The 23069-nt window shown below is 52.7% G+C and overlaps 1 protein-coding gene and 1 non-coding gene across 8 annotated transcripts in view; one reads left to right on the plus strand and one right to left on the minus strand.

Moving 5' to 3' along the window:
- CATSPERG (cation channel sperm associated auxiliary subunit gamma) overlaps positions 1-23069 on the minus strand; it is a 34782-nt gene that overhangs the window by 6227 nt on the left and 5486 nt on the right. For 4 of the 7 annotated variants that reach the window (XR_009209368.1, XM_032173043.2, XM_058426689.1 and 1 more), the window contains 17 exons: positions 19515-19659; positions 19120-19246; positions 18871-18943; positions 16746-16901; positions 10830-11001; positions 8449-8586; positions 6755-6814; positions 6435-6554; positions 4969-5019; positions 4735-4864; positions 3718-3829; positions 2651-2809; positions 2455-2567; positions 1444-1657; positions 1030-1092; positions 727-925; positions 473-591 (listed from right to left, as the gene is read on the minus strand). Coding sequence is in view for 6 of the 7 variants with exons in the window: in XM_032173043.2 (XP_032028934.1) it covers positions 473-591; positions 727-925; positions 1030-1092; positions 1444-1657; positions 2455-2567; positions 2651-2809; positions 3718-3829; positions 4735-4864; positions 4969-5019; positions 6435-6554; positions 6755-6814; positions 8449-8586; positions 10830-11001; positions 16746-16901; positions 18871-18943; positions 19120-19246; positions 19515-19659 (2151 nt within the window). In the remaining variant the exon portion in view is untranslated. The remainder of the gene's footprint in view (positions 1-472; positions 592-726; positions 926-1029; positions 1093-1443; positions 1658-2454; positions 2568-2650; positions 2810-3717; positions 3830-4734; positions 4865-4968; positions 5020-6434; positions 6555-6754; positions 6815-8448; positions 8587-10829; positions 11002-16745; positions 16902-18870; positions 18944-19119; positions 19247-19514; positions 19660-23069) is intronic. The other 3 variants (XM_058426687.1, XM_032173044.2, XM_058426688.1) reach the window with 3 other exon arrangements.
- Positions 14237-14338, plus strand: LOC116481364 (small nucleolar RNA U13). The gene has a single exon (XR_004251527.1). It is a non-coding gene; the product is annotated as a small nucleolar RNA U13 (small nucleolar RNA).

Below are 23069 nucleotides of genomic sequence, written 5' to 3' on the forward strand. Positions count from 1 at the left end.
CGCCTGTAATCCCAGCACTTTGGGAGGCTGAAGTGGGCAGATCATTTGAGGTCCGGAGTTCAAGACAAGCCTGGCCAACATGGTAAAACCTCATCGCTACTAAAAATACAAAAAATTAGCTGGGTGTAGTGGCATGCACCTGTAATCTCAGCTACTAGGGAGGCTGAGGCAGGAGACTCGGTTGAATCTGGGAGGCAGAGGTTGCAGTGAGCCGAGATCGTGCCATTGCACTCCAGCCTGGGCGACAGAGCAAGACTCCGTCTCAAAAGAAAAAAAAAGTTCGCTGGGCACTGTGGCGCATGCCTGCAGTCCCAGCTACTCAGGAGGTTGAGGGAGGAGGATCGTTTGAGCCCAGGAGGGCAAGAATGCAGTGATCGCTCCACTGGCACTCCAGCCTGAGCGACAGAGCAAGACCCTGTCTCAAAAAAAAAAAAAAAAAAACCCTTGATCCCAACTCCCCGGGCGGCCTCACCGAAAATAGCACCGAGTTGCGATTAATCAGGACCTCCTGCTTCACCGAGGCCTCGATGCAGCCGGGGTCGGCCAGCACCACGCCCACGTCCACCTGGCTACGCAGCTGGAAGGCGCTGCCTGTCTTGGGCAGTAAACGGGGTTAAGGCTTCCCTCACAGGCCCCGCCCCTCCGATGGTGTCCCCGCCCCCCAGGCTCCCAGATTCCGGCAGCCCTCGCCCCGCCCTTCGGGCTCCACTCTGGTCCCGCGCAGACCGAGTTCTGCCTGCGTCCGGAACGAGTGGCCCTGCGCCGACAGGAAGATGGCGAAGCTGTACTCAGTGCCCTTGTCCAGGAAAATGCGCTCCGGCAGCTCGTACGCGGACTCGAGGTTGTAGATCTTTTCGTAGCTGTCCATTTCTATGGACACGCCGCCCGCGCTTCGCCAGTTGCTCGCCAGGAAGAAGTAGTAATCCTGGGGTACCGGATGCGCGGGGCAGAGTCAGCGCCGGGGGTGGGGGCACGGTGAGGGGTGTCCGGGCGCCGCCCCTTTCCCGGCTCCCAATCCGCTCCGCCTACCTGGTCTTGTTTGTTGTTCTCCCACCAGCGCCAGGTGGGGTCGTGCACCGGGTCCGCGTACGGCTGCAGGGATCGCCCGGCACCGTGAAGGGATTGGGCAGCGGGGCGAGAGCCTCCAGGCAAGCGGCATCCCCAGACCACCTCCTAGCCTCAATGCCAGCCCCCAACCCAGAGCAGAAGATACACACCCCAGCCCATCCCCAAACTCTGCTTTCAACCCGGCCACACCCCCAACGCCTTCCCCTGGAAGTCCCGCTCAAGCCAAGCCCCGCCCCCAGGTCCCCCACCAACCCACCCCCAGTCCTCCTGTTCTCCAATCCCGCTGCGCTCCGCTCCACAGGCCTCGCCCTCTAAGCCCGCTCCCCGCTGCCCCAGTCCCCTCTCAGGTCTGCCCGCCCGCCGCCGGACGCCCACCTTGTCGTACACGGAGTGCAGCCACAGCAGGTAGTAGACCAGGCCCTGGTAGATGGCGAGCGAGTTCTCGTTGTGGAAGCCCGAGCGCTCCAGGACGCGCGGCGGCCGCGCCCGGTAGCGCTCCTGGCGCGTGTATCTCTGCGGACGGGGCAGGCTCCGCAGACGCATCACCGAGAAGGGGCAGAAGTCGATGAAGGAGAGCATCAAGTAGCCCCTGGGCAGTGGCAAGGGGGAACGGCTGCTGGCTCTAAGGCACCCCGCGCACTGGAAGCTTCCGCAGGCCTCTTTCCCAACTCACCCACTTCCCGTATCGAATCCAGCCCGGATCTTCCTCCTCCGCGTCAGCCCCTGCTGCCCAGAGGCCTCTGCACACATCCCCTCGGACGTCCCTCGATCCCTGAGACCAGAGTCCTCCCTACTCAACGGGCAGTCGCCATCTGCCTGTCCACTTGACCTCTTATCTTTATTCCATCTCCTGCTTCCTCCTTCCACCCCGGCGCCCAGTCCCTGTCCCGACTCCAGCTGCCTCCCTGGGTTGCTCTGATCCACCCTCCGCAGGACGACGGCCGGAGGCTTCATTATGGCACGCGGTAAAATCCGATCCTGCAGTCCTTTCCCTTAGTCCCATTCGTGGCTCTCCCAAGACCCTCAAGATGAAGTCCAAGTTTCTCCCCATGACCACCAGGCTCACTTTGTCCCCCTTCCCATCAGGGCCTCTGCACAGGTGGTTCCCCCTTTCTGGAACACCCTTCCCCACCTTATCACTTGGCTAATCCTTCCTCACCCTTCTTGCCACAGTGCATACACCTCCTCCTCCTTGAAGCCCTCCCTGATGCACCTTCCCCCCCGCTAGGTTGGGCTCCTCTGAGCTTCCATAAGTGCTGAACTCCTGCCATCATAGCCCTGAGGTTGTCACTGGGGTTAGCTCAGTCTCCCCTCTCTCAAGAATGGTAGCTTCAGGAGGGCAGTGCCGGGAGCCTTCAGACCCGTCATGGTCCGGTGTCTTCTCACCCTTTCCGCTCCAAGTCATAGTGGCTGGTGTGCTGTTGATACATCAGAAGCTGCTCCACGGGCACGAGCCTCTTGACCAGCTGGCCCTTCTGGTTGTTCATAAGGTACACCAGCTGCAGGGGGAAGGCAGGGCCAAGTGAGCTGGGGTCAGCCCTCCTGGGGTGCCCCAATGTCCCCGCATAGGCCCGCCAGGCACCTGGTACAGTTTGCTGTCTTCGTAGAAGAGGGTCAGCATGGTCTCATTGGATGCGTAGAGAGAGGACTGTTGCATCAGCTGTAAGCTGATGTGCACCTGCCAGCCCTTGGAAGGGAACAGCTGGTACACCCGGTAGCTGCCCTCCAGGAGGTACCAGATCTGCGGGTATGACAGCCGGATGTGTGTGTGTCAGGACCATGGGGTCCTCTGATCCCACCTCACCCTCTGCCCAGTGTGGTGGCCCCATTGTTTGAGGGATGAAGTTTGGAAACTCACCTCCACTGGGACCAAGGGCGCTCCCCTTCCTTTTCTCTGTGGTGCCATTGCTCTACTTCCCTGAGCCCAATCACCTCTGGTTCCAGCCCTCACACACTATGATCACTTTTTTCAATGTTTTCGGTCTGTTTGGGTTTCTGGCACTTGCGACCTAAGCATCCCTAACATGCACACTCCCTAACAGCCACGGTTCCTAGAGCCGAGACCTCTTTTTTCTTCTCACTCTTTGCAGCTTCCAGGGTCTCACCATTTCCTTGGCCTCAGTTTCCCATCTCTGCACTGATGCCCACCCCCATACACATCTGAAGGGAACCTTCACTCCCCTTCCTGAGCCACAACCTGGGGGACCCCCTCCAGCCTCCAAGATGTCCCCCTCCCTGTGGTCTCCCCCATGAAGCCCTCCCTGACGTGCACAACCCCCCAGACTGGGCCAGGTCCCCCTACTTCCATAGGTAATATTTTCCCCATTGCAGCCCTGACTGCTCTGTGTTCTCCATCACGGGGGCAGGCACACAGTAAATGCTCAATATTTATGAAGCGAACAACCACACTGTAGGATGAGAGAGGGCCACCTCTGAAGATCAGATCATAGCTCCGGTCTGCATGACTTTGGAGCTGACACTTACCCTGAGTTCCAGGGGTTTCAGCTATAAATGGAGCTTCACCACCCTTTCTCAGGGTCCCCGAGGGTGCCCCCTTCCCTTGGCTCCTTTACTGTGACGGGGAAAGAGAGGCCCCTGGGGTTTGGGAGTGGGCAAAGAGGGAATGGGGAGAGGGGCAGGGCAGCCCACCTCCTCCGTCTCCGTGACAATAGCCACGGCCCCACGGAACGATCTGGCCATGTATTTGATGGACAATTCCTTGGGGAAGTCTGCCAGGTAGATGAAGTTTTCCTTGTTAGAGCTGCAGGGACAGAGATGGAGAGCTAGGCGCATCCTGGACAGCCGCTTCCCCCAATCCCAGGCCTAATAACACGGGAGCCACTTACTGTTTCTCCACTTGTAAGAACATGCAAAGGAAGCTTGAAATCCTAGCTCCCACCCCCCACCCCAAACCCTTTGAGAGTCTCCAGCTCCCCATCTGTAAAACAGGAGCATCGAGCCAACCCAGCAGTTTGCCAGCCACCCAAGAAGGTGGCTCAGGGGCCCCTAGGTTCCTGACGGTCGAGAGGGTGGCTGCGGTGGGGAGGATCCTAAACTGTCCCTAGAAAATGCTTGTCAATTAGGCACGGTGGTTCACACCTGTAATCCTAGCACTCTCGGAGGCTGAGGCGGGAGGATCACCTGAGGTCAAGAGTTTGAGACCAGCCTGCCCAACATGGTGAAACCCCGTCTCTACTAAAAATACAAAAATTAGCCAGGCATGGTGGCACGCAGCTGTAATCCCAGCTACTCTGGAGGCTGATGCAGGAGAATCGCTTGAATCCGGGAGGCGGGGGCTGCAGTGAGCTGAGATTGTGCCACTGCCGTGTAGCCTGGGTGACAGAGCGAGACTCTGTCCCAAAAGAAAAACAAAAACAAAAAAAACCCCTAGAAACTGCTCATCTATTGCTCACACAGGCTGGGTCTTTATATAAGGTTTCATTTTAAGAAAAGGGCTCCCACAGCTTTAAAACATTAGCTTCCCCCGTCCCAGCGCTGACTACCCTAATGGTGTGTTCCCCATCACAGTCCTGGTTAACTTCTGGATTTGTGCATCCTCTGAAGGCTTGGTGAGACTTGCCTAGCCTGGTCTTGAAAGGGTCCCCACCCTAAAGGTGCTGGGGAGACAGAGTATGCCTGGCCCACCCGGGGGTGGTAGAGGCCCACCTCTGCAGGAGGAAGTTGCCCCAGATGAAGATCAGGTTGTTGTATGGGTTACAGAAGATGCCCTTGGGGACCATTGCAGTGCTGGTGTAGGACTCTGTCCCTAGGATCATCAGGAATTCCAATCCTCGAGCTAACCAGGGCAGAGGAAGAGAGGACACAGCGGTAAGGTGGAGTCACCTGGGCCCCTTGTGGCCCACAGCCGCCCTTGAGGCCACCTCTGCCTTCCCCTCCTACCTTCAGGGATGAATTCTGGGATGTGGTAGAGAAGTTCCAGGTCATCACTAGCTACAGGTGGGGAGAACACAGCAAAATCTCCTAAGGCCCTGCGCTTTCAAAACCTGGAGCTGGAGCAAGTTGTTTGCTTCTCAGCCTCCTGTAAAACCCTCCAAAGAGCTTCCCACTCAGGCTTGCTAGTCCTTAGAGTTTCTTTTCTTTTTTTTTTCCCCCTGAGACAGGATCTCTCTGTCGCCTAGGCTGGAGTGCAGTGGTGTGATCTCGGCTCACTGCAACCTCTGCCTCCTGGGTTCAAGTGATCCTCCCAACCTCAGCCTATGGAGTAGCTGGGATTATAGGTGTACACCACCACCATGCCCAGCTAATTTTTTTTTTCGAGATGGAGTCTCGCTCTGTTGCCCAGGCTGCAGTGCAATGGCATGATCTCGGCTCACTGCAACCTCTGCCTCCCAGGTTCAAGCGATTCTTCAGCCTCAGCCTCCTGAGTTGCTGGGTTTACAGGCACCCACCATCATGCCTGACTAATTTTTGTATTTTTAGTAGAGACAGGGTTTCACCATGTTAGTCAGGCTGGTCTTGAACTCCTGACCTTAGGTGATCCCCCTGCCTCGGCCTCCCAGAGTGCTGGGATTACAGGCATGAGCCGCCGTGCCCGGCCAATTTTTGTATTTTTAGTAGAGATGAGGTTTCGCTATGTTGCCTAGGCTGGTCTTAAACTCCTGAGCTCAAGCATTCCACCCACCTTGGCGTCACAAAGTGCTGGGAGTACAAGCACGAGCCACCACGCCTGGCTCTGCTCTTTTTTTTTTTTTTTTTTGAGACAGGGTCTTGCTCTGTCACCCAGGTAGTGGCATGATCATAGCTCACTGTAGCCTCAACCTCCTGGGCTTATGCCATCCTCCTACCTTGGGTATATTCCAAGTAGCTGGGACTACAGGCGCGCCTCCATACTCAGCTTTTTTTTTTTTTTTTTAATTTGTAGAGACAGCCTCTTGCCATATTGCCCCAGGCTGGTCTTGAACTCCTGGCCTCAAGCGATCCTCTGGCCTCGGCCTCCCAAAGTGCTGGGTTTACAGGTGTGAACCCCGTGCCTAGCCCTTTAGAATTTCTTCATGTGAATTACAAAAAGGCACTGCCTCTGAGAGGAAACAGTTCTGTTAAGGCACAGGACCTGTCTCCTCTGACCCCTCAGTTGGGGGTTTTGTGCAGTGCACAGCCTGTACAACTCTACATAGGGGCCCTATTCTCACTGCAGGTAAAATAAAATCTCTTTATTGTGAGCCACAGGGCCCTTTCAGATCACCAAGCCTATATCCTGTTCTCCACTGCTACCCCTCAACCAGGAGTGACACAGGTAATGTCTCCTTCCCTCTGTCTGCTGGGCAGAGATCCCTCAGGATGGGCATGCAGTCCACAGTCTGGGCTCCTGCCCCTTTGCGCCCAGCCCCTTGCGTCACCCTCATTACCTGTGTTGTAGCTGACCACCTGGAAACGTTTACTGGCATTACCATATCCACTCTCCACCAGCAGCAGTAGGGTATACTCACCCACGATGTATTCAGACCAAATTATGGAGCAGGTGGTAACTGAGAGGGAAAGGGGCAGTCCAGAGCCGCCCCAGGGCTCAATAGCCTTGGTCCTGTGCCAGCTGTGCCCCTCCCCATAACTCTCACCCCTCCCTAAGACACTGCCCATTCTTTCCCATGACCCCTGCCACCCTCCCCTGCTCTTCTACATCCTCAGTTCCCCCAGCCTCCCACTGCAGACCCATCCGGGGAATGAGTACCTCCTATCTGCTCACACACAGACCACTGCCTGGGCAGCATCTCAAAGGACACCTGGCCATCTGCAAAGCAAGGTGGGGTTCATGTTCAGGCCCTCTCCCTCCTGTCTGGCAGCCCATCAAGCCAACTCTGATTGCCCTCCTCATGCCCACCAGCCCCTCAGTCCTTGGGATCTCATTCTCTGGCCTTTTGTCACTCACATCTGGCCCATCAGAGCATGTCTGTCTTTGGTCACAGTCATGAGACTGTGGGTCTCATGGCTCAGGTCTGGCCATGTGACCCACAGTGGGCCAATCAGAGTTTACTCTGGGATTTGTGTTAGAATTAATGGGAAAGATGCTGTCTTCATTCTTTTGGTGTGACTCAGACTAGTAGGTGACTTGAGTCTCAAGCTTTAAGGGGCCACCTTTAGCCTCCATGCAGGAATAGCTACCTGAAAATGGACCCAAATTATAGGACCAATGATAATAAACTGTTTGTAACACTCACCACATCACTAGCACTAAGACCTTTATAAAAACCAACTTATTTAATCTTTATATCAATCCAGTGACCTAGATACTGGTACTACCCTTAGCCACATTTTGTAGGTGAAGAAAACGAGATCAGAGAGGTCAAGTTACATATCGAAAGGCACACAGCGAAGGTGTGATGGAGCAGTCTCTCTCCGGAATCTGTGCTATAATTAATTACTATGCTGCACTACCTTACCAAGAGATGGAGTCCTGATGACCTACCCTGTGAGCCCCTGGATCCAGCCATACCTGAAGTTGAACCGTAGTCTTTTCATTTATGTAAGTCCACAAATTCTTTGTGCTTAAGTTATTATTATTATTACTATCATTATTATTAAGACAGTCTCACTCTGTTGCCCAGGCTGGAGTGCAGTGGCATGATCTCGGCTTACTGCAACCTCCGCTTCCCAGGTTCGAGCAATTCTCATGCCTCAGCCTCCCAGGTAGCTGGGACTACAGGTGTGTGCCACTATGCTCAACTGATTTTTGTATTTTTAGTAGAGATGGGGTTTCGCCATGTTGGCTAGGCTGGTCTCGAATTCCTGACCTCAGGTGATCCACACACCTCAGCTTCCCAAAGTGCTGGGATTACAGGCATGAGCCACTGTGCCCAGCTGTACTTAAATTATTTTTGAATTGTGCTTCTGCTATTTTTTTTTTTGGGGGGGGGGTTTGTTTGTTTGTTTTGAGACAGGGTCTCACTCTGTTGCCCACGCTGGAGTGCAGTGGCACAATCTCGGCTCACTGCAACCTTCATCTCCTGGGTTCAAGTGACTCTCCTGCCTCAGCCTCCTGAATAGCTGGGATTACAGGTGCCTGCCACCACGCCCATCTAATTTTTGTATTTTTAGTAGAGATGGGGTTTCACCATGTTGGCCAGGATGTTCTTGAACTCCTGACCTCAAGTGATCCACCTGCCTCAGCCTCCCAAAGTGCTGGGATTACAGGCATGAGCCACTGTGCCCAGCTCTTCTGCCCTTTAAAACCAAGTACATCATGAAAGATACATAACATACCCCCAAGCCCTACCCCTACAAAGGCATCCCTCCACCACCACCACCCTCAGCCTGGGGGCCCTCCTCAGGGCACATGGTGATGAGTGAGGGCTCAAGGTTAGAATCCTCGGAGGTGAGAGAGGGTATGGAGGAGTCCCTGGGGCTGACAGAGGCCCATACCCTTACCTCTGATGGTCCCGAATTGTACATAACCCTCATGCTTGCCCATGGTGAGGGCCATTATGTACTCAGAGCCGTTGCTATGGAAATACACAGGGCACAGCTTCTTGATGCACTCGCTGGCCAGGACACGAACCCAACTGCCTAGGGAAGTCAGCATGGGGCCTCAGACCCAGGTGGTTGGATCTGGGGCCTCCACCCCCGCCCACATCTCCCTGGCTTTAGTGAGCCTGTTATCTGTCCTCATGCTGAAGCACCTGTTCAGTGTGGTGTCAGGGAGCACCTGGCAGAGGGCACCCGCTGCCTTTGAGAAAATCCTCCTTGCTCACACTCTGTCCATGAGGGTCAGATTGGGCTGACACCTCCCTTGCACTCCCTTGGCCACAGTGATTAGCATGTGACCAAGCTGGCCAAATCAGAGGCAATATCAGCTTGCCATCAGCAACAAGATGCTCTTTTCTGGGGCTACTGAGGGGCATAAAAGTCTACAATTGCTGGGCAGGGGCCTGAATCACCGTGGCATGCACAAGGAGGTGACTGTCTAACCGTGACAGTGACCCCCTGGTGCAGCCATCCCTGAAACCAACAATGCTCCTGGGCTTTTCAGCCACGGAAGCCAATAAACACCCCTTTTCTTTGGCTTAAGCCAATTTGAATTTGGTTCCTCCCACTGTCAAAGTGCCCTAAGAAAGAGATAAAGCAAAGCTGCTGGGGACATGCATTCACTTATGAAATGTAAGTTATAGTCCAATTCCAGTGACTCCGTAAGCTGACAGTTCTCACTGAGATGGCGGGAAAAACCAGAAGAAACAGGAGAGTTTTGGTGTCTTGACAGGTTTTCACCGTGGTCTCGATCTGTCCTGCGATCCGCCCCCCTCGGCCTCCCAAAGTGTGGTTACAACGGACCACCGGCCGGCCCTCAGCCTTCCGAGAAACTGGGAGTACAGGCACACGCCACCACACCCAGCTAATTTTTGCATTTTTAGTAGAGACGGGGTTTCACCATATTGGCCAGGCTGGTCTCGAACTCCTGACCTCGTGATCTGCCCTCCCAAAGTGCTAGGATTACAGGCGTGAGCCACCACGCCTGGCTTTTTTCTTTCTTTCTTTCTTTTTTGAGATGGCATCTTGCTCTGTCGCCCAGGCTGGAGTGCAGTGGCACGATCTCAGCTCACTGCAAGCTCTGCCTCCCGGGTTCAAGCGATTCTCCTGCCTCAGCCTCCCGAGTAGCTGGGACTACAGGCATGTGCCACCACGCCCAGCTAATTTTGCTAATTTTTTGTATTTTTAGTAGAGATGGGGTTTCACCGTGTTAGCCAGGCTGGTCTCGAACTCCTGACCTCGTGATCCACCTGCCTCAGTCTCCCAAAGTGCTGGGATTACAGGTGTGAGCTACCGCGCCCAGCCACGGTATCATTTAAAGATTAAGTTGAATAGTCTCTCTTTTTCATCTCTCTTGCTTTTTCCTCTCTCTTTTTTTAAAACTGAGTCTCGCTCTGTTGGCCAGGCTGGAGTGCAGTGGCGTGAACTCAGCTCACTGCAACCTCTGCTTCCTGGGTTCAAGCAATTCTCCTTTCTCAGCCTCCTGAGTAGCTGGAATAACAGGTGCCCACCACCACGCCCGGCTAATTTTTGTATTTTTAGTAGAGATGGGGTTTCACCAGGTTGGTCAGGCTGGCCTTGAACTCCTGACTTCAAGTGATCCACCCACCTCGGCCTCCCAAAGTGCTAGGATTACAGGCATGAGCCATCGCGCCCAGCTTTTTTTTTTTTTTTTTTTTTTTTTTTTGAAACAGGGTCTTGCTCTGTTGCCTAGGCTGGAGTGCAGTGGTGTGATCATAGCTCACTGCAGCCTCAAACCCCTGGGTTCATGCGATGCCCCCTCCTGTCAGCCTCTTGAGTAGTCTGGCCTCCTGAGCCACTGTGCCTAGACTCTCTTTTTTCCTCTCCAATGAGTTTCCCTTGAGGCTTTGCCCATCTGTTTCTCCCTCTCCTCCCACTCTGTCTTTCTGACTTGCCATGCCCCTCTCCCTCTGACTTTCTCTCTCCCCGTCTGGTCTGTCTTGGTATGTCCTTCTGCCACTGTGTGTGGGCACACGCGTGTGTCTGCCTCTCTCTACCTCCCTTTACTCTCACACCCTCTCTTCTCACAGCTGCTCACAATTCCCAGGAGGGTCTGGGTGGAAACCTCATCCCGGCAAAAAAAAAAAAAAAAAAAAAAAAAGGGCAAGGCAAGGCCCATTAGGGGTGGGCAAGGGTGATTTGGGGCCTTGGCAAGCTCCTTCCCCACTGCCTCACCCACAGCAATTCCAGCCCCCAGGTACCTTCAGTGGAGAGGTTCACCAGGGTGCCCTCCCCAGGTGTGGGTCCAGCCACAGCACACTCACCACTGCCGCGGTTTCTCTCATAGAGTGTGGTATAGGTGCCTGTAAAATAGTAGACCAGCTGGTTCTGCCGAATGAAGAGGGTGCTCTCGGTGGCAATAGTGTCATAGATGGTGGCCGTGAAGCCAGAATGGGGGCAGTAGAAGGAGCCCACCCAGCAACTGTCAATGCTTAGCTGCAGGGGAGCAGAGGCTAGTGGTGAGCAGGTGGCCTTGGCCTCAGCCCCCATGTCCTGCCTTGGGGGGAAGCTCCTGCTCTGACAGCTGCTTGGGAGGGACACACGTAGCTGCCCCAGGGCGCTCTCCTTGCTCACCCCGCAGCAGCACCTTGGCAGCCAAACCTCTCCCATATGGACCAGAGAAGCAGGTGACCCAGGCCTGAGCCAGTTCAGGCTTCGTGTGCCCCCTGGAGTTGGGCAGCGCACAGCATGCTCAACGGTCCTTGTGCCCTTGGCTACAGTCAGGGTTATACCTACGTGGATACAACACCCCATGCTCACCCCAAGCAACATTTTTTTTAAAGGCTGGATCTGGCTCTGTCACCCAGGCTGGAGTGGTATGATCATAGCTCACTGCAGCTTCAAATTCCTGGGCTCGAACGATCCTCTCACCTCAGTCTCCTGAGTAGCTGGCATGACAGGTGCTCACCACCATGCCTAGCTAATTTTTTTATTTTTATTTTTGTAGAGGTGAGGTCTCGCTATGTTACCTAGGCTGGTCTTGAACTCCTGGGCTCAAGCAATCCTCCCACCTCAGCCTCTCGAGTAGCTGGGACTACAGGTGCTTGCCACCATTCCCAGCTAATTTTTTTTTTTTTTTTTGAGGCGGAGTCTTGCTCTGTCGCCCAGGTTGGAGTGCAGTGGTGTGATTTTGGCTCACTGCAAGCTCTGCCTCCCAGGTTCACGCCATTCTCCTGCCTCAGCCTCCCGAGTAGCTGGGACTACAGGCGCCTACCACCAGGCCCAGCTAATTTTTTGTATTTTTAGTACAGACGGGGTTTCACCGTGTTAGCCAGGATGGGCTCGATCTCCTGACCTCGTGATCCACCCGCCTCAGCCTCCTAAAGTGCTGGGATTACAGGCGTGAGCCACTGCACCCGGCCTCCCAGCTAATTAAAATAAATAAATAAATGTGTAGATGGGAGTCTCGCTATGTTGCCCTGGTCTTGAACTCCTGGCTTCAATCAGTCCTCCCGCCTCAGCCTCATTGGAAAGTTCTGACTCATTTAATTCACTAGGCATCATGTTGGGCATGGTGATTGTGTTGGTTTTGTTGGGGTGGAAGGGACCTGAGCTGTACCAAGTGGAAGGAATCTTGTGACTTTGGGGATGTGGGGATTCTTGGGAAAGATCTTTCCCACTGAATGTGGGCTTGAGAAGATGCAGCCTCTGTAGTCTTCAGTTCCAGAAAACAGAACCATCTTTTGTTTGTTTTTTGAGATAGGATCTCACTCTGTCACCCAGGTTGGAGTGCAGTGGCACAATCCTGGCTCACTGCAACCTCTGCCTCCCGGGTTCAAGCGATTATCTTGCCTCAGCCTCCCGAGTAGCTCGGATTACAGGTGCCCATCACCATGCCTGGCTAATTTTTGTATTTTTAGTAGAGATGGGGTTTCACCATGTTGGCCAGGCTGGTCTCGAATTCACAGGCTCAAGTGATCTGCTCACCTTGGCTTCCCAAAATGTTGGGATTACAGGCCTGAGCCACCGCACCCAGCCAACAGGACTGTTTTGAGCATCAAGTCAATACAGAGGAATGTGGCCGAGTGCCTGTAATCCTAGCACTTTGGAGGCTGAGACAGGTGGATTGCTTGAGGCCAGGAGTTCAAAACCAGCCTGGCTAACATGGTGAAATCCCATCTCTACTAAAAATACAAAATATTGGCTGGACATGGTGACATGTGCCTGTAATCCTAGCTACTTGGGAGGCTGAGGCAAGAGAATCGCTTGAACCCAGGAGGCAGAGGTTGTAGTGAGCCAAGATTGCACCACTGTACTCCAGCCTGGGTGACAAGAGTGAAACTCCATCTCAAAAAACAAACAAACAAACAAAAAACAGAGGAATGTGGTCCAAGAGATGAGGCGAGAAACCCCATCTCAGTGATACTGTTTGAAATCCTGGGCCAAGCAGAGCCTGAAGTCCTGAATTTTTTTGTCTCATGAACCAATAAACTTTCTTCTCCACTTTCAGGAGATGGCTAGTGAAGCTCTCAAATCCACTTCCCCATATTTTTTGGTGATTGAGTTTAGCTGGGCATGTACCACCCAGTGTCCCTTGCAGTTGGATGTAGCCAGGTGACCCCTTCTCACTAGTGGAATGTCAGTGGAAATGAAGTTTGTTTAAAAGAAAATGGCGTGCCCTCTACTTCTGTTCCTCCCCTTTCCCAGTGGCTGCCATCATACAGAGGCCAACACCTTGAGCCCAGGGGATGGTGAAGAGAGAAAATGGAAGGAACAAGGTTCTTCATCTCTGGACTGTTATGAGAATGAGCAACGGCCGGGTGCGGTGGCTCACACCTGTAATCCCAACACTTTGGGAGGCCAAGGTGGGCAGATCATTTGAGGTCAGGAGTTCGAGACCAGCCTGGCCAACGTGGCAAAACCCCATCTCTACTAAAAATACAAAAATCAGCCAGGTGTGGTGGTGGGTGCCTGTAATCCAAGCTACTCGGGAGGCTGAGGCAGAAGAATCACTTGAACCTGGGAGGCGGAGGTTGCGTAAGCCGAGATTGCGCCACTGCACTCCAGCCTGGGCAGCAGAGCGAGACTCTGTCTAAAGAAAGAAAGAAAGAGAGAGAGAGAGAAAGAAAGAAAGAAAGAAAGAAAGAAAGAAAGAAAGAAAGAAAGAAAGAAAGAAAGAAAGAAAGAAAGAAAAAAAAGAAGGAGCAACAGTCTCTATTTAAGTAATTCCCTTCCAGGGTCTCTTTGTTACAGGATCTATACCTGGACCCCAACCATGAGCCAGGGGAGGATCTGTTTCCTGCGGGCAGTGTGGAAGGGAGTGGTGGAGAGAGACAGGAGCAGGGAAGAGAGGAGACAAATAGATGAGGCCATCAGGGAGAAATCTCCTTGGTTAGAGAACAAGAATAAGGCCGGGCACGGTGGCTCATGCCTGTAATCACAGCACTTTGGGAGGCCAACGCAGGAGGATGGCTTGAGGTCAGGAGTTCAAGACCAAGCTGGGCAACATGGCAAAACCTCATCTTTACCAAAAATACAAAAATTAGCTAGGCATGGTGATATGTGCCTGTAGTCCCAGCTACTAGGGAGGCTCAGGTAGGAGGATGGCTTGAACCCAGGAGGTGGAGGCTGCAATGGGCCAAGATTGCACCACTGAACTCCAGCCTGGGTAACAAAGTGAGACCATGACAAAAAGAAAAAAAAAAATAAAGAACTAAAACAAGATCATAGGATCTTCTTGTAGTTTCTAAGTGTGGTGATTGGGTTTTCACCGTCATCTGAGATGTGTCTCCCTCAAGCCTTGTTATGGTGTCGGCCCATTACCTGTCTGACATGAAATAAAAACAAACCCAGGGCTTATTTTGGAGTGATGGAAATTTTTTGGAAGTAGATAGTGGTGGTGGTTGCATAATATTGTGAGTGAACTAGATGCCAGTGATGCGCACTTTAAAATGGTTAAATTTATGGATTTCACTTCAATAAGTTAAAAAAAAATAAGGAACAAGAATTTGGATGCCTGAATTTAAATTGAACTTGTTTTCATTCCTATGAATATAAACACCTTCTCTATGACCAGGCGCGATGGCTCATGCCTGTAATCCCAGCACTTTGGGAGGCTGAGGTGGGTGGATCACTTGAGGTCAGGAGCTCGAGACCAGCCTGGCCAACATGGTGAAACCCCATCTGTACTAAAAATACAAAATTAGCTGGGTGTGGTGGTGCATGCCTGTAATCCAAGCTACTTGGGAGGCTGAGGCAGGAGAATCACTTGAACCCAGGGGGTGGAGGTTGTAGTGAGCTGAGATCACACCATTGCACTCCAGCCTGGGCAACAAGAGTGAAATTCCATCTCAAAAAAAAAAAAAAGTCTGTGGAAATTGGCCAGGCACGGTGATCCCAGCACTTTGGGGGGCCTAGATGGGAGAATTGCTTAAGGGCAGGAGTTTGAGACCAGCCTGGGCAACATAGTGAGACCGTGTCTCTACAAACAATTTTTAAAAATTAGCCAGGTAAGGTGGCGCATGCCTGTAATACCAGCTACTTGGTAGGCTGAGGCAGGAGGATCGTTTAAGTCCAGGAGTTGGAGGCTGCAGTGAGCTATGATCACACCAGTGCACTCCAGCCTCGGCGACAGAGCAAAACCCTGTCCCTTTTTTTTTTTAAAGTGTGTGTAAATTAAACAATGTCTGAATAGACTTGGCTCAGAACAGAGAAAGCTGACACAGGACAGGAATATGGTCCACAAACTGAACAAATTCCACATAAGCAGGAATTCAGAACCAGAGGGGGTCAGGAGAATACTAATCCACGTGGGATCCTCAGAAATTGTGAGTAGGACTTTTGACCTTGATGGGAGGAGGTTAAGGCAATCTTTTTTTTTTTTTTTTTTTTTTTTTTTGAGACAGAGTCTTGCTCTATCGCCCAGGCTGGAGTACAGTGGTACGATCTTGGCTCACTGCAACTTCCGCCTCCCAGATTCAAGCGATTCTCCAGCCTCAGCCTCCTGAGTAGCTGGGATTACAGGTGCCTGCCACCATGCCTGGCTAATTTTTGTACTTTTAGTAGAGACGGGGTTTCACCATGTTGCCTAGGCTGGTCTGAACTCCTGACCTCAGGTGATCCACCCGCCTCGGCCTCCCAAAGTGCCGGGATTACAGGCGTGAGCCACTGCACCCGGCTGTGGGTGCACTTCTTAAAGCCAGTTCTCTGGGTAAACCAACCTGGCTTGGCGTTCTCCTGTAGCTGCACTAATTCCAACATAGTTCTGTCGCTGAAGCCAAAAGATCCTTACTTCAGACACTCCCTCCCTACTCTGGGATAATATAGGCTCTCAATGCCTAATAAGAAACCCTTGGGCAGAGATGTATATTGCAATGCAGAATTTTCCAGAGTGTAGAAGGTGATGGCACATATATATCATTGGTTATGGAAGCTATTAACTTTTTTTTTTTTTTGAGATGGAGTCTGGCTCTGTTGCCCAGGCTGGAGTGCAGTGGCACGATCTCAGCTCACTGCAAGCTCTGCCTCACAGCTTCACGCCATTCTCCTGCCTCAGCCTCCTGAGTATCTGGGATTACAGGTGCCCGCTACCACGCCTGTTTTTTTTTTGTTTGTTTGTTTGTTTGTTTGTTTGAGACAGGGTCTCGATCTCTCTCCCAGGCTAGAGTGCAGCAGTGTGATCATAGCTCACTGCAGCCTCGAAGTCCCAGGCTCAAGCAATCCTCCCGCTTCAGCCTTCTAAGCAGCTGAGACTACAGACTCATGCCACCACCCCTGGCTAAGTTTTGTATTTTTGGTAGAGATGGAGTCTCACTATGTTGTCCAGGCTGGTCTCGAACTTCTGCTCTCAAGCGATTCTCCTACCTCAGCCTCCCAAAGTGCTGGGATTATAGGCATGAGCCTCTGCACCTGGCCAGAAACTATTAACTTATATCATCCTCACAACAATCCTATGAAGTAAATATAAATATTACTCCCATGTTACAAATGGGAATCTGAAGACCAGGTCATTGAACTGCCAGGTCCAGGGTCAGGCAGCCAGGAGGTGGCAGAACCAGGGTTTGAACCTAGGCCCTCTGGCTGTAGAATCTTGTGTTTTTTCTTCATGCTATCTGCCTCTCATGGGGACTGATGTGTCTTTGGGGACTTCTTCTAGAGCCCCAGGCCCCCACCCTATTTCAGGGGCTGAGGCCCAGCTCCCTCCAAGACGCCCCACCCACCATCTGCCCCACACCGTTCACCTCCACGAGAGAGAAGTCCTTGAAGCTGGTGTCGGTCATCAGGATGTACTTCTCATTGGGAATGCCTCCCAGGATGAGCACAGGTGACTGGTCCACAGTGTGCCACAAGGGCCTTGATGAGACACCCACAAAGTACCGGGGCATCAGGTCGAAGAGCTGCCAAGGAGGGACAGGAGGGACGCCAACACTCCCACCACTCTCCTGAGGCTCCATCTCATTTAGGTCCAAGGCCTGACCTGGACCTACAAGGCCCCACGCGATTTGTCCTTCTCACTTCCTTGACTTCAATCCTTACCATTCTCCCCCTCGCTCCCTCTCTCCCAGCCACACGGCCTCTTCTCTGCTTCTCAGACCTCCCAGGAACACGCCCACCTCAGGGCCTCTGTTTCTCCTGATGAAATGCTGTTTATCCTGATGAACTGCTCTTCCCTCAGTATCCATGCGATTCTCTCCTTGGAAGCTTAACCTTCTCAATGAGGCCTTTCTTGACCATCCTATTAAATATTGCACTCTCCTTCTGCACAGACCCAACTCCCGTTGCCCTGTTCCGTTTCTCTCTAGAGCACTTACCACCCTTTACCCTACTACGGAATTCACTTGATTTTCACAGTTTGCCGGTTTGCCATCTGTCTCCCCCACTAGAGTGTCAACTCCAGGAGGGCAGAGATTTGGGTCTGTGTGTTCACTGCTGTGTCCCCATGATGCAACAACATGTGCTCAGTAAGTGCCTGCTGAGTGACTGCATGAATGAATGGGTGAATGCATCGGGATTAAGAATATGGGTATGAGGCCAGGCGTGGTGGCTCATGCCTGTAATCCCAGCACTTTGGGAGGCTGAGGCAGGTGGATCACCTGAGGTTGGGAGTTCAAGACCAGCCTGCCAACGTGGAGAAACCCCGTCTCTAATAAAAATACGAAAAAAAAATTAGCTGGGTGTGGTGGCACATGCCTATAATCCCAGCTACTCAGGAGGCTGAGGTAGGAGAATTGTTTGAATCCGGGAGGCAGAGGTTGCAGTGAGCCGAGATCACACCACTGCACTCCAGCCTGGGCAACAAGATCGAAACTCTGTCTCAAAAAAAAAAAAAAATTGAATATGGGCATGGGCTGGGCACAGTGGTTCACGCCTGTAATCCTGGCACTTTGGGAGACCAAGGTAGGCGGTTCACTTGAGCCCCGGAGTTTGAAACCACCCTGGCAACATGGTAAAACCCTGCCTCTACTAAAAATACAAAAACTGAATTGAGAGTATCACCTGAGCCTGACAAGGTCATTCCCCTGCACTCCAGCCTGGGTGACAGAGTGAGGCCTTGTCTCTACAAAAAATGAAAAAATTATTAGCTGGGCGTGGTGATGGGCACCTGTAATCCCAGCTACTTGGGAGGCTGAGGCAGGAGAATTGCTTGAACCCGGGAGGCGGAGGTTACAATGAGGCAAGATCATACCACTGCACTCTAGCCTGGGTGACACAGCGAGACTCTGTCTCAAAAATAATAATAATAATAATAATGATAATTAGTTTAAAAATTAGCTGGATATGGTGGTACATGCCTGTGGTCCCAGCTACTAGGGAGGCTGAGGTGGGAGTATTGCTTAAGCCCAGAAGGTCAAGTCTGCAGTGAGCCATGATTGCACCACTGCACTCCAGCCTGGATGACAGAGTGAGGCCCTGTCTCAAAAATATATATATATATGTGTGTGTGTGTGTGTATGTATGTACAGGTATGCACCTATATATATGTACAGGTGTGCACACATATATGTACAGGTGTGCGCACATATATATGTACAGGTGTGTGCATATATATATGTACAGGTGTGTGCATATATATATGTACAGGTATGTATAGGAGTCAGACAGATAACTTCAAGACTCCTTCCATGCTGAGGGACTATGGGAAAATGGTTCCATCCCTTTGGGACCTCAGTTTTCTCCTCTTTATAATGGAGTATGTGAGAGTACGTCCCCTTGACGGGTCACTGGGGAGATTAATGGGATCTTCATGTGGGGCCTGGCATGAAGTTGGTGCTCCCTAAATGGGATCTGCTGCTTGTCTGGGAAGTAACCAGGGCATCAGCCTAAGGCCCAGACCATTGTCTTTTTCCCCTGCCCAGATTCCCTCACCTCATCTCCCACAGTGAATTGGATGTTATTGTCCTGGTCTCTCTTCAGGAAGCCATTGATATTCACCTGGAACCTAGCAGCAGGTGCAGGACATGCGCAGGTGAGGTCCCAGTGTCAGGGGTTCCACAGCTTGTAGCTGCCTCTCCTCTCCCCATTCTCTCCCTTGGATCTCCCACTGGCTCCTCTGGGGACCCTGGGGTGAGGAATTCCCCCGGAGTCCACCCCGGCCCCCGTCTTGGGAAAGGGTACCTTTTATCTGGAATGAAGGTCCCCAGGCCATTGCTGCTGACGTCCACACGCATGACCACACTGCCATTCTTGATGGGCATGGGCGTGTACCAGCTCATGCTACACACTTCCTCTGCCACGCACGGCTCTGCAGGGAGGCCCTGGGCACTGAAACTGCTGGGGCCTCCCAATGGCTGGTTCCAGGCCCCAGACCACACTGAGATCTCCCCACAACTCCCCATACCTGCCTCCACGCCATGGGTCCCACTGGGGCCTCTGTGTGGCCCCTCTAGGCCATGGAATGTGCTGAGCTCCTGCCCTTCACATACCCTCCTCAGATCATGGCCCCACAGAGGCCCCCAGCAAACCCCACACCCCTGCCAGGCTGTGACCCCTCCTGCCTCACCCAGGCCCACCTTTGCTGCGGAAGGGGGCAGCCTCCATCTGGATCTGCAGCTGCTCCATCTTCCAGCGGTAGAAGTTGACTGGGGACTGGAAGGTGACCAGCACCAGGGGCTTTAGCCCCGTCAGGTGGCCCATGCGTACCAGGTCCTCAGAGGGCTGAGGGTGAGATGGCCCCACAAGTGTGTCCTTATGGTAGCCTCTGGGTGCCCCCTGCCTTGAGCCCGCCTCTAACAGTCTGTCTCCTGGGCTGTCCGGGGGCAGCACACTGTCCACCATGTGATGGTCAGAGGACATAGTCTAGGTTTGGGGCTTGGATGGGGGATGGGCCAGCCTAGGAGGCGGCAGAGGGGCAAGGGGCTGTGGAGGGAGTCAGAGGCCTTCCTGGAGGAGATGACTCCAGAGCCAGTGTCTGCAGACAGAATGTGCATGTAGGGAATACACAGGGAAGGGCAGCATGGGATGAACAAAACTGTGCAGGTGGGAAGGATGCTGGGAAGGTGGGAGGGATGTGGCACCCAGGGTGCTGCTTTCCACTCCAGGGATTCCCAGTTCCAGGCTTAAAAAAAAAAAAAAAAAGACAGATGAGGTCTCACTACATTGCCCAGGCTGGTCTTGAACTCCTGGTCTCAAGTGAGCCTCCCACCTTGGCCTCCCAAGTGCTGGCATTAAAGGCGTGAGCCATCTCATCCAGCCCCCAGTCTCACTCTTGAGGTGGGCTTCCACCCTCTCTGCAGCAGACTTTCTGCCACCTATGCAAGTCAGAGGACAGCCAGGTTCTGGGCCTGGAGCTTGGGGTGAGGGGTAGGATGGGGCGGTTACACAGGAAGGGACTGAGGACGAGGGTGACAGGGCATGCCTGGACAACCTCCCAGGGATGTGGGATCCTGGCTGGATATTAAAGGGTGGGGAGCGCTTAGAGTGGAAATGGGAGAAGAGGAGAAGGATGTTTCAGGCATGCGGACCAGCACCAGTGAAGGCCAAGAGGCATCCCCGAGAGAAGGCGGCACTCAGGCCGCCAAGGGGAGGCCTTGGTTGCTGTGGGACCAGGGCAAGGGATTTACCAGATCCAGCCACCTGTGCACAGCCCTTCATCGAGAGGGCTGCCTTTCTTTGCCAGGCTCCTTTCTTTTCCCTTTTTTTTTTTAAGAAGGAGTCTCACTCTGTCACCCAGGCTACAGTGCAGTGGCATGATCTCGGCTCACTGCAGCCTCTGTCTCCTGGGTTCAAGTGATTTTCCTGCCTCAGCCTCCTGAGTAGCTGGGACTACACGCGTGCACCACCACGCCCAGCTAATTTTTGTATTTTTAGTAAAGACGAGGTTTCACCATGTTGTCCAGGCTGGTCTCAAATTCCCGACCTCAACTGATCTGCCCGCTTCGGCCTCCCAAACTGCTGGGATTACAGGCCTAAGCCACCACGCCTTTCTTTCTTTGAAAATTGTTTAATTTTTGTAGAGACAGAGTCTACTCTGTTGCCCAGGCTGGCTATTTCTGTAATTTATTTATTTATTTATTTATTTTTTACATGGGACAGGGTCTTGCTATGTTGGCCAGGTTGGTCTTGAACTCTTGGCCTCAAGCAGTCCTCCAGCCTTAGCCTCCTAAAGTGCTAGGATTACAGGTGTAAGCCACTGCACCTGGCCTTTCTTTTTTTTTTTTTTTTTTTTTTTTAAGATAAGGTCTTGTTCTGTTGCCCAGCCTGGAGTGCAGTGGTGCCATCACAGCTCACTGTGACCTCCACCTCTCCCAGACTTCAGCAATCCTCTTGCCTCAGCCTCCGAAATAGCTGGGACTACAGGTACCGCTACCATGCCTGGCTAATTTTGTTATTTTTATTTTTTTCCCGAGGTGGAGTTTTGCACTTGTTGCCCAGACTGGAGTACAAGGGCGCCATCCCAGTTCATTGCACCCTTCGCCTCCCAGGTTCAGGAGATTCTCCTGCCTCAGCCTCCCGAGTAGCTGGGATTATAGGCATGCACCACTACGCCCGGCTAATTTTTGCATTTTTAGTAGAGATGGGGTTTCACCATGTTGGGCAGGCTGGTCTGGAACTCCTGACCTCGGGTGATCCACTCACCCTGGCCTCCCAAAGTGCTGGGATTACAGGCATAAGCCACCATGCCCGGCCCAATTTTTTAATTTTTTTTTGTAGAGATAGGGTCTCCCTATGTTGTCCAGGCTGGTCTTGAATTCTTGGGCTCAAGCAATCTCTCCCCGGCCTCCCAAAGTGCTGGGATTATAGGTATGAGCCACCACACCCAGCGCCAGGCTCCTTTCAATCCTGTCAACTACACCTGTCCCTGGCCCTGCCTGAGTTCCCATTGCAGAGGAGGAGGTACTAGTGGGGCAGGGACCTCCTTCCTGTGAGGATGACAGTAGCCACTAACACCCTGGTCCTGTCCCAGTCATCTCCTGCCTGGGCAATGCAGCAGCCTCCTCCTTGTCTCACTGCTCCTGCCCTGCTCCCCCAACAATAAGAGGGAGCCAGTGAAGCCTGGAATCAGATCCCATCCCTCCTCTGCATAGGGCCCTCTCAGGCTCTGTCTCAGAGTAAAAGCCAAGTCCTCACCATGGCCCATCAAGCCCAAAAAACCTTCCCCCCTCACCTCCCTGACCTCTCCTCCTCCACTCCCTCTCACTCACTCTGCTCCAGCCACGAAGGCCTCGTCATAGTTTCTCACACATGCTGACCTCTTTCCTACCTCTGGGCCATCGTGCTGGCTCTTCCCTCAGCCTGGAAAGCTTTGCCTGGCTCTCCTAATAGTCCCCACTTTTTATCATTTGAGTCTCTGCTCAGGCCTCTCCAGAGTGACCTTCTCCAACCACCCCCACTAAAACAGTGCCCTCTCCTTTCTAACATATTACCTCATTTTATTCTTTGCATTTATTAATACTACTCTCAGAAATTCTTTCATGCCAGCCTTAGGCAACATAGTGAGACCCTGTCTAATCGAAAGTCCACTGGTGTGATGGCCCGAGCCTGTAGTCCCTGCTACTTGGGAGGCTGAGGCAGGAGGATCACTTGGGCCCAGGAGGTTGAGGCTGCAATGAGCTATGATCAAGCCACTGCACTTCAGCCTGGGTGACAGCGCAAGACCCTGTCTCTAAAAAAAAAAAAATTATTGGCCGGGCACGGTGGCTCACACCTATAATCCCAGCACTTTGGGAGGCTGAGGCAGGTGGATCACCTGAGGTCGGGAGTTCAAGACCAGCCTGACCAACATGGAGAAACCCCATCTCTACTAAAAATACAAAATTAGCTGGGCGTGGTGGTACATGCCTGTAATCCCTGCTACTTGGGAGGCTGAGGCAGAAGAATCGCTTGAACCCAGGAGGTGGAGGTTGCGGTGAGCCGAGATCACGCCATTGCACTCCAGCCTGGGCAACAAGAGCGAAATTCTATCTCAAAAAAAATAAAACAAAAACAAAATTATTATTTCTTTCTTTCTTTCTTTATTTTAACACGGAGTCTTGCTCTGTCGCCCAGGCTGGAGTGCAGTGGCACGATCTCAGCTCACTGCAAGGTCCGCCTCCTGGGTTCACGCCATTCTCCTCCCTCAGCCTCCC

Source organism: Hylobates moloch, unplaced genomic scaffold (assembly GCF_009828535.3).
Source record: "Hylobates moloch isolate HMO894 unplaced genomic scaffold, HMol_V3 SCAFFOLD_13, whole genome shotgun sequence".
NCBI lineage: Eukaryota > Metazoa > Chordata > Mammalia > Primates > Hylobatidae > Hylobates > Hylobates moloch.